General features: G+C 55.0%; 1 protein-coding gene across 1 annotated transcript; it reads right to left on the bottom strand.

The window, feature by feature from the left end:
- Window positions 1-849: 849 nt before the first annotated feature.
- On the bottom strand, window positions 850-11695 carry LOC146423591 (kallikrein-14-like). Its single transcript, XM_085044610.1, has 4 exons — window positions 11501-11695; window positions 6406-6653; window positions 4733-4869; window positions 850-1114 (listed from the first exon to the last, which is right to left on the bottom strand). The coding sequence occupies exons 1-4, from the start codon at window positions 11614-11616 to the stop codon at window positions 965-967; spliced, it is 651 nt and encodes a 216-aa protein (XP_084900736.1). The 5' UTR covers window positions 11617-11695; the 3' UTR covers window positions 850-964.
- Between the last annotated feature and the right edge of the window lie 1365 nt (window positions 11696-13060).

A 13060-nucleotide genomic window follows, 5' to 3' on the forward strand; every position in this document is an offset into this window, starting at 1 on the left:
GAGTGTCCCCAAAGTGTCCCCAGAGTGTCCCCAAGATGTCCCAGATGTCCCCAAGGTGTCCCCAGAGTGTCCCCAAGTGTCACATGAGATGCAAACTGGTGACAAATTTGGGGGGAAAAGAGCAGGAAAGGGGAATTCTTTGGGTTTCCCAAAAATCATTGCTGCACTTCCGGTCACTTCTGGTCACTTTCTGTCACTCCTGGTCACTTCCGGTCACTTCCAATGGTCACTTCCTGGTCACTTCCGGTCACTCCTGGTCACTTTCTGTCACTCCTGGTCACTTCCGGTCACTCCCAGTCCATCCCAGTCCATCCCAGTCCCAATAACTTCACATCTCCAGTATTTTTTTTGCCATTTTCATTTATTTCCCAAAAATCATTGCTCGACTCCTGATCATTCCTCGTCACTTCCGGTCACTCCTGGTCACTCCTGGTCACTCCCGGTCACTCCCAGTCCATCCCAGTCCATCCCAGTCCATCCCAGTCCCAATAATTTCACATCTCCACTATCATTTTTTGCCATTTTCTTTTATTTCCCAAAAATCATTGCTTCACTTCCGGTCACTCCTGGTCACTCCTGGTCACTCCTGGTCACTCATTGGTCACTCATTGGTCACTGCTGGTCACTCCTGGTCACTCCTGGTCACTCCCAGTCCATCCCAGTCCATCCCAGTCCCAATAATTTCACATCTCCACTATATTCTTTTGCAATTTTATTTCCCAAAAATCATTGCTTGACTTCCGGTCACTCCTGGTCACTTCCTGTCACTCCTAGTCACTTCTGGTCACTCCTGGTCACTCCTGGTCACTCCCAGTCCATCCCAGTCCCAATAACTCCACATCTCCAACATTTTTTTTGCCATTTTCTTTTATTTCCCAAAAATCATTGCTCGACTCCCACTCACTCCTGGTCACTTCCGGTCACTCCTGGTCACTCATTGGTCACTCCCAGCGGTCACTCGCGGTCACTCGCGGACGACGCGGCGGATCCAGGCGCTGGCTCGGCACACGTTGGAGTAAACGCCCGGCTGACCCTTCTGGCCGCAGACGGCCATGCCCCAGGACACCACACCCTGCAGGACACCCTGGCACACCAGCGGGCCGCCCGAGTCACCCTGCCGGACAGGTGAGACAGGTGAGACAGGTGGGACAGGTGAGATCCCGAAAATTCCCGGGAAAATAGAGAAATCCCAGAAAAAATTGCATTAAAAATGAGCAAAATGAGCCCAAAATGGTGATGGGAGAGCACACAGCGCCCCCTGCTGGGCACACCGGGGGTGGGACAGGTGAGGGACAGGTGAGATCCCAAAATTCCCAGGAAAATAGCGAAATTCCAAAAAAAATCCCGTTAAAAATGAGGAAAAAACCACCAAAAATGGTGCTGAGAGAGCACACAGCGCCCCCTGCTGGGCACACCGGGGGTGGGACAGGTGAGGGACAGGTGAGGGACAGGTGAGACCCCAAAATTCCCGGGAAAATGGCGAAATCCCAGAAAAAATTGCATTAAAAATGAGCAAAATGGACCCAAAATGGGAGAAAATCACTGAGAGAGCACACAGCGCCCCCTGCTGGACACACCTGGGGTATGACACAGGTGAGGGACAGGTGGGACAGGTGAGACCCAAAAATTCCCGGGAAAATGGCGAAATTCCCAAAAAAATCCCATTAAAAATGAGCAAAATGAGCCCAAAATGGGAGAAAATCATTGAGGAAGTGCACAGCGCCCCCTGCTGGACACACCTGAGGAGTGACACAGGTGAGGGACAGGTGAGGGACAGGTGAGGGACAGGTGAGATCCCGAAAATTCCCGGGAAAATGGCGAAATTCCCAAAAAAAATCCCATTAAAAATGAGCAAAATGAGCCCAAAATGGGAGAAAATCATTGAGGAAGTGCACAGCGCCCCCTGCTGGACACACCTGAGGAGTGACACAGGTGAGGGACAGGTGAGGGACAGGTGAGGGACAGGTGAGATCCCGAAAATTCCCGGGAAAATGGCGAAATTCCCAAAAAAAATCCCATTAAAAATGAGCAAAATGAGCCCAAAATGGGAGAAAATCATTGAGGAAGTGCACAGCGCCCCCTGCTGGGCACACCTGGGGTATGACACAGGTGAGGGACAGGTGAGGGACAGGTGAGATCCCAAAAATTCCCGGGAAAATAGTGAAATTCCCAAAAAAATCCTGTTAACAATGAGCTCAAAATGGGAGAAAATGCCTGAGAAAGTGCACAGCGCCCCCTGCTGGACACACCTGAGGAGTGACACAGGTGAGGGACAGGTGAGATCCCAAAATTCCCGGGAAAAATAGCCAAATTCCCAAAAAATCGTGTTCAAAATGAGCAAAATGAGCCCAAAATGGGAGAAAATCATTGAGGAAGTGCACAGCGCCCCCTGCTGGACACACCTGGGGTGTGACACAGGTGAGGGACAGGTGAGGGACAGGTGAGATCCCAAAAATTCCTGGGAAAATGGTGGAATTCCAGGAAAAATCCCCAAAAAATCGCATTTAAAATGAGGAAAAAACACCAAAAATGGTGATGCTCGAGAGCACACAGCGCCCCCTGCTGGACACACCTGGGGTGGGACAGGTGAGGCACAGGTGGGACAGGTGAGGTCCCAAAAATCCTGAAATTCCCCCAAAAATCCCGAAATTTCCTGGAAAAATCCCCAAATTTCCCAGAAAAAATCCCCTTAAAAATGACCAAAATGGGTCCAAAACAGCGCCCCCTGCTGGACGCACCTGGGGCGGGACAGGTGAGGCACAGGTGAGGCACAGGTGAGATCCCAAAATAATCCCAAAATTCCTACCAAAAATCCCAAAATCCCCAAAAAATCCTATTAAAAATGAGGAAAAAATGCTAAAAATGAGATTAAAAAATGCTAAAAATGGGATTTAAAAAAATGCTAAAAATGGGAGAAAATCACTGAGAAGCCGCACAGCGCCCCCTGCTGGGCACACCTGGGTGGCACAGGTGAGGCACAGGTGAGATCCCAAAAAAATCCCAAAATCCCTTCGAAAAAAATCCCAAAATCCCCCAAAACATCCCAATAAAAATGAGTAAAAAACTCTCAAAAATGAACAAAAAACACCAAAAATGGGAGAAAATGATGGCGGAGCCGCAGAGCGCCCCCTGCTGGACGCACCTGGGCGGGACAGGTGAGGCACAGGTGAGATCCCAAAATAATCCCAAAATTCCTACCAAAAATCCCAAAATCCCCAAAAAAATCCTATTAAAAATGAGGAAAAAATGCTAAAAATGAGATTAAAAAATGCTAAAAATGGGAGAAAATCACTGAGAAACCGCACAGCGCCCCCTGCTGGGCACACCTGGGTGGCACAGGTGAGGCACAGGTGAGGCACAGGTGAGGCACAGGTGAGGCACAGGTGAGATCCCAAAAAAATCCCAAAATCCCTTCGAAAAAAATCCCCAAATCCCCCAAAAAATCCCAATAAAAATGAGTAAAAAACTCTCAAAAATGAACAAAAAACACCAAAAATGTGAGAAAATAATGGCGGAGCTGCAGAGCGCCCCCTGCTGGACGCACCTGGGCGGGACAGGTGAGGCACAGGTGAGAGAAAATCCCAGAATTCCCTGGATTTGCCTCATTCCGAGGCCATTCCCAAACCTCAGGGACACCTGAACACCTGCCCAGGTGAGTCAGCTGAGCCCAAACTTCCTGCCTACCCCACCTGGGCACACCTGGGCACAGCTGGGGCACACCTGGGGCACACCTGGACACATCTGGGGACATCTGGGGACATCTGGGGCACACCTGGGACAGGTGAGACACACCTGGGGACACCCATGATACACCTGAGATACACCTGGGCACACCTGAGACACACCTGGAGTCATCTGGGACACACCTGGGGACAGCTGGGGGTACCTGGGGACACCTGGAGACATCTGGGGACACCTGGGGCACACCTGAGATACACCTGGAGACATCTGGGACACACCTGGGCACACCTGGGGACACCTGAGACACAACTGGAGTCATCTGGGACACACCTGGGCACACCTGAGATACACCTGGAGACATCTGGGGACACCTGGGCACACCTGGGCACAGCTGGGACACACCTGGGGCAGGTGAGACACACCTGGGCACACCTGAGACACAACTGGAGTCATCTGGGACACACCTGGGCACACCTGGGGCACACCTGAGATACACCTGGAGACGTCTGGGGACATCTGGGACACACCTGGGACACACCTGGGGACATCTGGGGGTACTGGGACACACCTGGGACACACCAGGGGCAGGTGAGACACACCTGGGGACACCCGTGATACACCTGACATACACCTGAGATACACCTGCGACATGCCTGGGCACACCTGGGCACACCTGAGGCTCACCTGGGGACACCTGTGACTCACTTGGGACACACCTGGACACAACTGGGACACACCTGGGCGCACCTGGGGCGCACCTGGTGCACACCTGAGGGGGACACACCTGGGGCACAGGTAAATGCTCACCTGGCAGGAGTCGACGCCCCCTTGTGGCACACCTGGGGACACCTGGGACTCACCTGGGGGCACACCTTAGGGGGACACACCTGGGGTCTCACCTGGGACACACCTGGGCACACCGGGGGCACACCTTAGGGGGGCACACCTGGGACTCACCTGGGGGCACACCTGGGAGACACACCTGGGCACACCTGGGGACACCTGGGCACACCTGAGGGGGACACACCTGAGCACACCTGGTGGCACTCACCTGGCAGGAGTCGACGCCCCCCTGTGGCACACCTGCGCAGAACATGTTGGGCGTGACGGCGTCGCCGTACGCTCGGTGGCACTGCTGCGGCCCGAAGGTTTGCACCGAGGCGCACTGCAGGTCCCGCGGGAGCTTGGCTGGCAGGTGAGACAGGTGAGGCAGGTGAGACAGGTGAGACAGGTGAGGAGAAATTCCCAAAAAAAATCCCGAAATCCCACAAAAAATGAGGAAAAATTGCCCAAAATGGGAGAAAATCACTCAGAAGTGCAGAGCGCCCCCTTCTGGACACACCTGGAGTGGGACAGGTGAGGCACAGGTGAGGCACAGGTGAGGCACAGGTGAGACAGGTGAGGCGAAATTCCCCCCAAAAAATCCCAAAATTCCAAAAAAAACCACAAAAAATGAGGAAAAAAATGCCCAAAATGGGAGAAAATCCCTGAGGAAGGGCAGAGCGCCCCCTGCTGGGCACACCTGGGTGGGACAGGTGAGGCACAGGTGAGGCACAGGTGAGAGAAAATCCCAAAATATTTCCCATTTTTGGCTCCTGGGGGCTGAAATTCCAGGGGTTTTCCCCATTTTGTGACCATTCGCACCTGGGACACACCTGGGACAGGTGAGACACACCTGGGGACACCTGGGGACACCTGGGGACACCCCTGGGACACACCTGGTCTCCATAAGGAACTCCAGGAGCACCTGGGACACACCTGGGGACACCTGAGACACACCTGGGACAGGTGAGACACACCTGGGACACACCTGAACCCCCACTCAGGACACACCTGAGTCCCCCCCCCCACCTGCCCAGGTACCTCCAGGTGACTTGGTGGTGCCCCAGCCAGGTGAGCCCCACCTGGGGACACACCTGGGACAGGTGAGACACACCTGGGACACACCTGGGACACACCTGGGACACACCTGGGACACACCTGGGACACCTGAGACCTCACCTGGGACACACCTGGGACACCTGAGACCTCACCTGGGACACACCTGGGGACATACCTAGGGACACACCTGGTCTGCACAGGAGCTACAGGTGACACACCTGAGCCCCTTTCACCCCCCAGGACACACCTGGGACAGGTGAGACACACCTGAACCCCCACCCAGGACACACCTGTCCCACCCCCCCACCTGCCCAGGTACCTCCAGGTGACTCAGTGGTGCCCCAGCCAGGTGAGCCCCACCTGGGGACACACCTGGGACAGGTGAGACACACCTGGGACACACCTGGGACAAACACACCAACAACAAACACCAACCACACCACAAACACCTGGGACACACCTGGGACAGGTGACACACCTGAACCCCACCCAGGACACACCTGTCCCACCCCCCCACCTGCCCAGGTACCTCCAGGTGACTTGGTGGTGCCCCAGCCACACCCAGGTGAGCCCCACCCGGGGACACACCTGGGGACACACCTGGGACAGGTGAGACACACCTGGGACACACCTAGGGACACCTGAGACACACCTGAGCCCTTCCTACCACCAGGACACACCTGGGACAGGTGAGACACACCTGGGGACACCTGAAACCCCAGCCAGGACACACCTGAGCCCCTTCCACTCCCAGGACACACCTGGGACAGGTGAGACACACCTGAGACACACCTGAACCCCACCCAGGACACACCTGTCCCACCCCCCCACCTGCCCAGGTACCTCCAGGTGACTTGGTGGTGCCCCAGCCGGACACGCTGCAGGTGAGCCCCGCCCGCGGACACCTGGTGGCCACGCGGATCTTCTTGACGCGCGGCCCGAAGCGCACAGGTGAGTCGAGCCGCAGCAGCATGAAGTCGTTGTCGTTGCGCCGCGGGTTGTACCTGGGGTGCACCTGGAGCTGCGCCACGCGGCGCACCTGGCCGGTGCCGGAGCGGAGAGTGTTGGTGCCGATCAGCACCTGGAGATCCCTGTGGGGACAGGTGAGATGGACAGGTGAGACACCTGAGTGAGACAGGTGAGCACACCTGGCCGGTGCCGGAGCGGAGAGTGTTGGTGCCGATCAGCACCTGGAGGTCCCTGTGGGGACAGGTGGGACAGGTGAGACACCTGAGACAGGTGAGACAGGTGAGAGAGGAACAATGGGACAGGTGAGATGGACAGGTGAGATGGATTGCCATGAGACAGGTGAGCACACCTGGCTGGTGCCTGAGCATGTTGGTGCCAATGAGCACCTGGAGGTCCCTGTGGGGACAGGTGAGACAGGTGAGGCACCTGAGACAGGTGAGAGGGGAACAATTGGACAGGTGAGCTCAGAATAAGAGGACAGGTGAGGTGAATCTCCTTGGGACAGGTGAGAAGGGAACAATGGGACAGGTGAGACAGGTGAGCACACCTGGCCAGTGCCGGAGCAGAGCATGTTGGTGCCAATGAGCACCTGGAGATCCCTGAAATGGACAGGTGAGACAGGTGGGACAGGTGAGCACACCTGAGTGGGACAGGTGAGACACCTGGGACAGGTGAGACAGGTGAGCACACCTGAGACAGGTGAGCACACCTGAGTGGGACATGTGAGATTGATCTCCATGAGATAGCTGACATGGGACAGGTGAGACAGGTGAGACACCTGGGACAGGTGAGCACACCTGGGACAGGTGAGCACACCTGGCCGGTGCCGGAGAGGAGCGTGTTGGTGCCGATCAGCACCTGGAGGTCCCTGAAATGGACAGGTGAGATGGACAGGTGAGACACCTGAGACAGGTGGGACAGGTGAGACAGGTGAGAAGGGAACAATGGGACAGGTGGGACAGGTGAGACACCTGGGACAGGTGAGCACACCTGGCCGGTGCCGGAGCGGAGAGTGTTGGTGCCGATCAGCACCTGGAGGTCCCTGAAATGGACAGGTGAGATGGGACAGGTGAGACACCTGAGACAGGTGAGATAGGTGAGACAGGTGAGACACCTGAGTGAGACAGGTGAGCACACCTGGCCGGTGCCTGAGCGGAGAGTGTTGGTGCCGATCAGCACCTGGAGCTCCCTGAAATGGACAGGTGAGATGGACAGGTGAGACACCTGAGACAGGTGAGACAGGTGAGCACACCTGAGTGGGACAGGTGAGACACCTGGGACAGGTGAGACAGGTGAGCACACCTGAGACAGGTGAGCACACCTGAGTGGGACATGTGAGATTGATCTCCATGAGATAGCTGACATGGGACAGGTGAGACAGGTGAGACACCTGGGACAGGTGAGCACACCTGGGACAGGTGAGCACACCTGGCCGGTGCCGGAGAGGAGCGTGTTGGTGCCGATCAGCACCTGGAGGTCCCTGAAATGGAAAGGTGAGATGGACAGGGAGACACCTGACACAGCTGAGACAAATGACACACCTGGGGAAAGGTGAGACACCTGGGACAGGTGAGACACCTGAGACACCTGGGACAGGTGAGCACACCTGAGTGGGACATGTGAGATTGATCTCCATGAGATAGCTGACATGGGACAGGTGAGACAGGTGAGACACCTGGGACAGGTGAGCACACCTGGGACAGGTGAGCACACCTGGCCGGTGCCGGAGAGGAGCGTGTTGGTGCCGATCAGCACCTGGAGGTCCCTGAAATGGACAGGTGAGATGGACAGGTGAGACACCTGAGACAGGTGGGACAGGTGAGACAGGTGAGAAGGGAACAATGGGACAGGTGGGACAGGTGAGACACCTGGGACAGGTGAGCACACCTGGCCGGTGCCGGAGCGGAGAGTGTTGGTGCCGATCAGCACCTGGAGGTCCCTGAAATGGACAGGTGAGATGGGACAGGTGAGACACCTGAGACAGGTGAGATAGGTGAGACAGGTGAGACACCTGAGTGAGACAGGTGAGCACACCTGGCCGGTGCCTGAGCGGAGAGTGTTGGTGCCGATCAGCACCTGGAGCTCCCTGAAATGGACAGGTGAGATGGACAGGTGAGACACCTGAGACAGGTGAGACAGGTGAGCACACCTGAGTGGGACAGGTGAGACACCTGGGACAGGTGAGACAGGTGAGCACACCTGAGACAGGTGAGCACACCTGAGTGGGACATGTGAGATTGATCTCCATGAGATAGCTGACATGGGACAGGTGAGACAGGTGAGACACCTGGGACAGGTGAGCACACCTGGGACAGGTGAGCACACCTGGCCGGTGCCGGAGAGGAGCGTGTTGGTGCCGATCAGCACCTGGAGGTCCCTGAAATGGACAGGTGAGATGGACAGGTGAGACACCTGAGACAGGTGAGACAGGTGAGCACACCTGAGTGGGACAGGTGAGACACCTGGGACAGGTGAGACAGGTGAGCACACCTGAGACAGGTGAGCACACCTGAGTGGGACATGTGAGATTGATCTCCATGAGATAGCTGACATGGGACAGGTGAGACAGGTGAGACACCTGGGACAGGTGAGCACACCTGGGACAGGTGAGCACACCTGGCCGGTGCCGGAGAGGAGCGTGTTGGTGCCGATCAGCACCTGGAGGTCCCTGAAATGGACAGGTGAGATGGACAGGTGAGACACCTGAGACAGGTGGGACAGGTGAGACAGGTGAGAAGGGAACAATGGGACAGGTGGGACAGGTGAGACACCTGGGACAGGTGAGCACACCTGGCCGGTGCCGGAGCGGAGAGTGTTGGTGCCGATCAGCACCTGGAGGTCCCTGAAATGGACAGGTGAGATGGGACAGGTGAGACACCTGAGACAGGTGAGATAGGTGAGACAGGTGAGACACCTGAGTGAGACAGGTGAGCACACCTGGCCGGTGCCTGAGCGGAGAGTGTTGGTGCCGATCAGCACCTGGAGCTCCCTGAAATGGACAGGTGAGATGGACAGGTGAGACACCTGAGACAGGTGAGACAGGTGAGCACACCTGAGTGGGACAGGTGAGACACCTGGGACAGGTGAGCACACCTGGCCGGTGCCGGAGCGGAGAGTGTTGGTGCCGATCAGCACCTGGAGGTCCCTGTGGGATAGACAGGTGAGACACCTGAGACAGGTGGGACAGGTGAGCACACCTGGCCGGTGTCTGAGCGGAGCATGTTGGTGCCAATCAGCACCTGGAGGTCGCTGGAATGGACAGGTGAGATGGACAGGTGAGACACCTGAGACAGGTGGGACAGGTGAGATAGTACAGGTGAGATGGGAACAATGGAACAGGTGAGATGGATCTCCATGGGACAGGTGAGTTAGGACAGGTGAGACAGGGGGGATCAGAACAATGGGCCAGGTGAGGGACAGGTGAGACAGGTGAGCTGCGTCTGCATGGGACAGGGAAGAGGAGAAAGGTGAGACAGGTGAGCCAGGTGAGAGGGGAATGAGGGGACAGGTGAGCCAGGTGAGCCAGGTGGGACAGGTGGGACAGGTGAGAGGGGAATGAGGGGACAGGTGAGCCAGGTGAGGGGGGAATGAGGGGAAAGGTGGGACAGGTGGAACAGGAATAATGGAACAGGTGAGAGGGGACAGGTGGGACAGGTGAGATGGATCTCTGTGGGACAGGTGAGCTAGGACAGGTGAGAGGGGAAAGGTGAGCCAGGTGAGAGGGGAATGAGGGGACAGGTGAGCCAGGTGGGACAGGTGGGACAGGTGGAACAGGAATAATGGAACAGGTGAGAGGGGACAGGTGGGACAGGTGAGATGGATCTCTGTGGGACAGGTGAGAGAGGACAGGTGAGGGGGAACGGGACAGGTGAGAGAGGACAGGTGAGGGGAAAGGTGAGACAGGCAGGATGGGAATAATGGGATGGGGAGACAGGTGGGACAGGTGAGCACAGGTGAGAGGGGAATGATGGGACAGGTGAGATGGATCTGCGTGGGACAGGTGAGAGGGGACAGGTGAGATAGGACAGGTGAGATAGGACAGGTGAGATAGGACAGGTGAGCACAGGTGAGCTGGAACAGGTTAGACAGGACAGGTGAGCTGAGAAGAAGGGGACAGGTGAGCAGGTGAGAGGGGAGTCATGTGACAGGTGAGACTGATCTTCACGGGACAGGTGAGGTGGGACAGGTGAGGTGGCTCCAGCACAGGTGAGGTGGGACAAGTGGCACTGCCCAGCCAGGTGTGCCCAGGTGTATCCCAGGTGTGTTTCTATCCCGCCAGGTGTATCCCAGGTGTATCAAGTTGTCCCCAGGTGTATCTCAGGTGTACCCAGGTGTGCCCAGGTGTATCCCAGCCCATCCAGGTGTATCCCAGGTGTGCCCAGGTGTGCCCAGGTATATCCTAGGTGTGTTTCTATCCCCCCCAGGTGTATCAAGTTGTCCCCAAGTGTATCCCAGGTGTGCCCAGGTGTACCCCAGGTGTGTCTCTATCCCCCCAGGTGTCCCCAGGTGTGCCCAGGTGTGTCTCACCTGGTGGGCTGCCGGCAGTGGGCAGCAGTCAGCACCCACTGCGCCCCCACCAGGTGTATCCCATCTGTCCCCAGGTGTATCCCAGGTGTGCCCAGGTGTGTCTCTATCCCCCCAGGTGTGCTCAGGTGTGCCCAGGTGTGTCTCACCTGGTGGGCTGTCTGCAGTGCGCAGCGGTCAGCACCCACTGCGCCCCCACCAGGTGTACCCAGGTGTCCCCAGGTGTGCCCAGGTGTACCCAGGTGTATCCCAGGTGTGCCCAGGTGTGTCTCTATCCCCCCAGGTGTGCCCAGGTGTATCTCAGGTGTCTCACCTGGTGGGCTGCCGGCAGTGAGCAGCGGTCAGCACCCACTGCGCCCCCACCAGGTGTATCCCAGCCCATCCAGGTGTACCCAGGTGTGCCCAGGTGTACCCAGGTGTTCTCAGGTGTGCTCAGGTGTCTCACCTGGTCGGCTGCCGGCAGTGAGCAGCGGTCAGCACCCACTGCGCCCCCACCAGGCTGCCCCCGCAGAGGATCTGGCCGCGCTTGGTCAGTGCCACCTGGAATGGACGCTGCGCCATGGAGCACGGCCGGCCGCCGATGATCCGCGACTCGTCCTCCTCGGGAACTGCCGAAATGGGAAATTTGGTTAAAAATGGGGAAAAACGGTGAAAAAATGGGGAGAAATGGGGAAAAATGGGAAAAAATGGGGAGAAATGGGGGAAAAATGGGGGGAAATGGGGAAAAATGGGGAAAAAATGGTGAAAAATGGTGAAAAAATGGGGAAAATGGAAAATGGTGAAAATGGGGGAAAATGGTGAAAAAAACGGGAAAATGGGGAAAAATGGGGAGAAATGGGGGAAAATGGGGAAAATGTGAAAAAGTCTGGAAAAAATAGGGAAAATTTGGGAAAAAATAGAAATGAAGAAACGGAAAACGGGAAAAAATGGGGAAAAATGGGGAGAAATGGGGTAAATCTGAGAAAATGGAAAATGGGGAAAAATGGTGAAAACGGGGAAATGGGGAGAAATGGGGGAGAAAATGGGGAGAAATGGAAAAATGGGGAAAATTGGGGAAAATGGTGGAAAAAATGGGGGAAAAATGGTGAAAAAATGGGGAAAAAATGGGGAAAAATTGGGGAAAAAATGGTGAAAAAATGGGGGAGAAATGGGGAAAAACGGGGAAAAAATGGGGAAGAAATGGTGAAATAATGGAGAAAAAATGGAGAAAAAATGGTGAAAAACTGTGAAAAAATGGAGGAGAAATGGGGAAAAATGGGGAAAAAATGGTGGAAAATGGTGAAAAAATGGGGAAAATGGGGAAAAAATGGTGAAAAATGGGGAAAAAATGGGGAGCAATGTGCTGGACACTGATGATCTGCAACTCATCCTCCTCGGGAACTGCAGGGAAACGGGAAATTTTGTTAAAAAATGGGAAAAAATGGGGGAAATGGGGAAGAAATGGGGAAAAAATTGTGAAAAATGGTGAAAAAACGGTGAAAAAATGGGGAAAAATGGGGGAAAATGAGGAAAAATGGGAAAAAAATGTGAAAAAATGGGGAAAAACGGTGAAAAAACGGTGAAAAAATGGGGGAGAAATGGGGAAAAATGGGGGAAAAATGGGGAAAAAATGGTGAAATAATGGAGAAAAAATGGAGAAAAAATGGAGAAAAAATGGTGAAAAACTGTGAAAAAATGGAGGAGAAATGGGGGGAAAATGGGGAAAATGGTGAAAAAATGGGGAAAAAATGGTGGAAAACGGTGAAAAAATGGGGAAAAATGGGGAAGAAATGGGAAAAAATGGGGAAAGGGAAATTTGGTTAAAAATGGGAAAAATGGGGAAGAAATGGGGGAAAATGGGAAATTTGGTTAAAAAATGGGAAAAAACGGTGAAAAAATGGGGGAAATGGGGAAAGAAATGGGGAAAAAATGGGGGAAAACAGGGAAAAAATGGGAAAAAACTGAAAAAATGGGGGAAAAATGGGGAAAAAATGGTGAAAAATGGAGAAAAAATGGAGAAAAAATG

Source organism: Lichenostomus cassidix, unplaced genomic scaffold, assembly GCF_008360975.1.
Source record: "Lichenostomus cassidix isolate B80296 unplaced genomic scaffold, HeHo_3.0 HiC_scaffold_37, whole genome shotgun sequence".
Taxonomy (NCBI): domain Eukaryota; kingdom Metazoa; phylum Chordata; class Aves; order Passeriformes; family Meliphagidae; genus Lichenostomus; species Lichenostomus cassidix.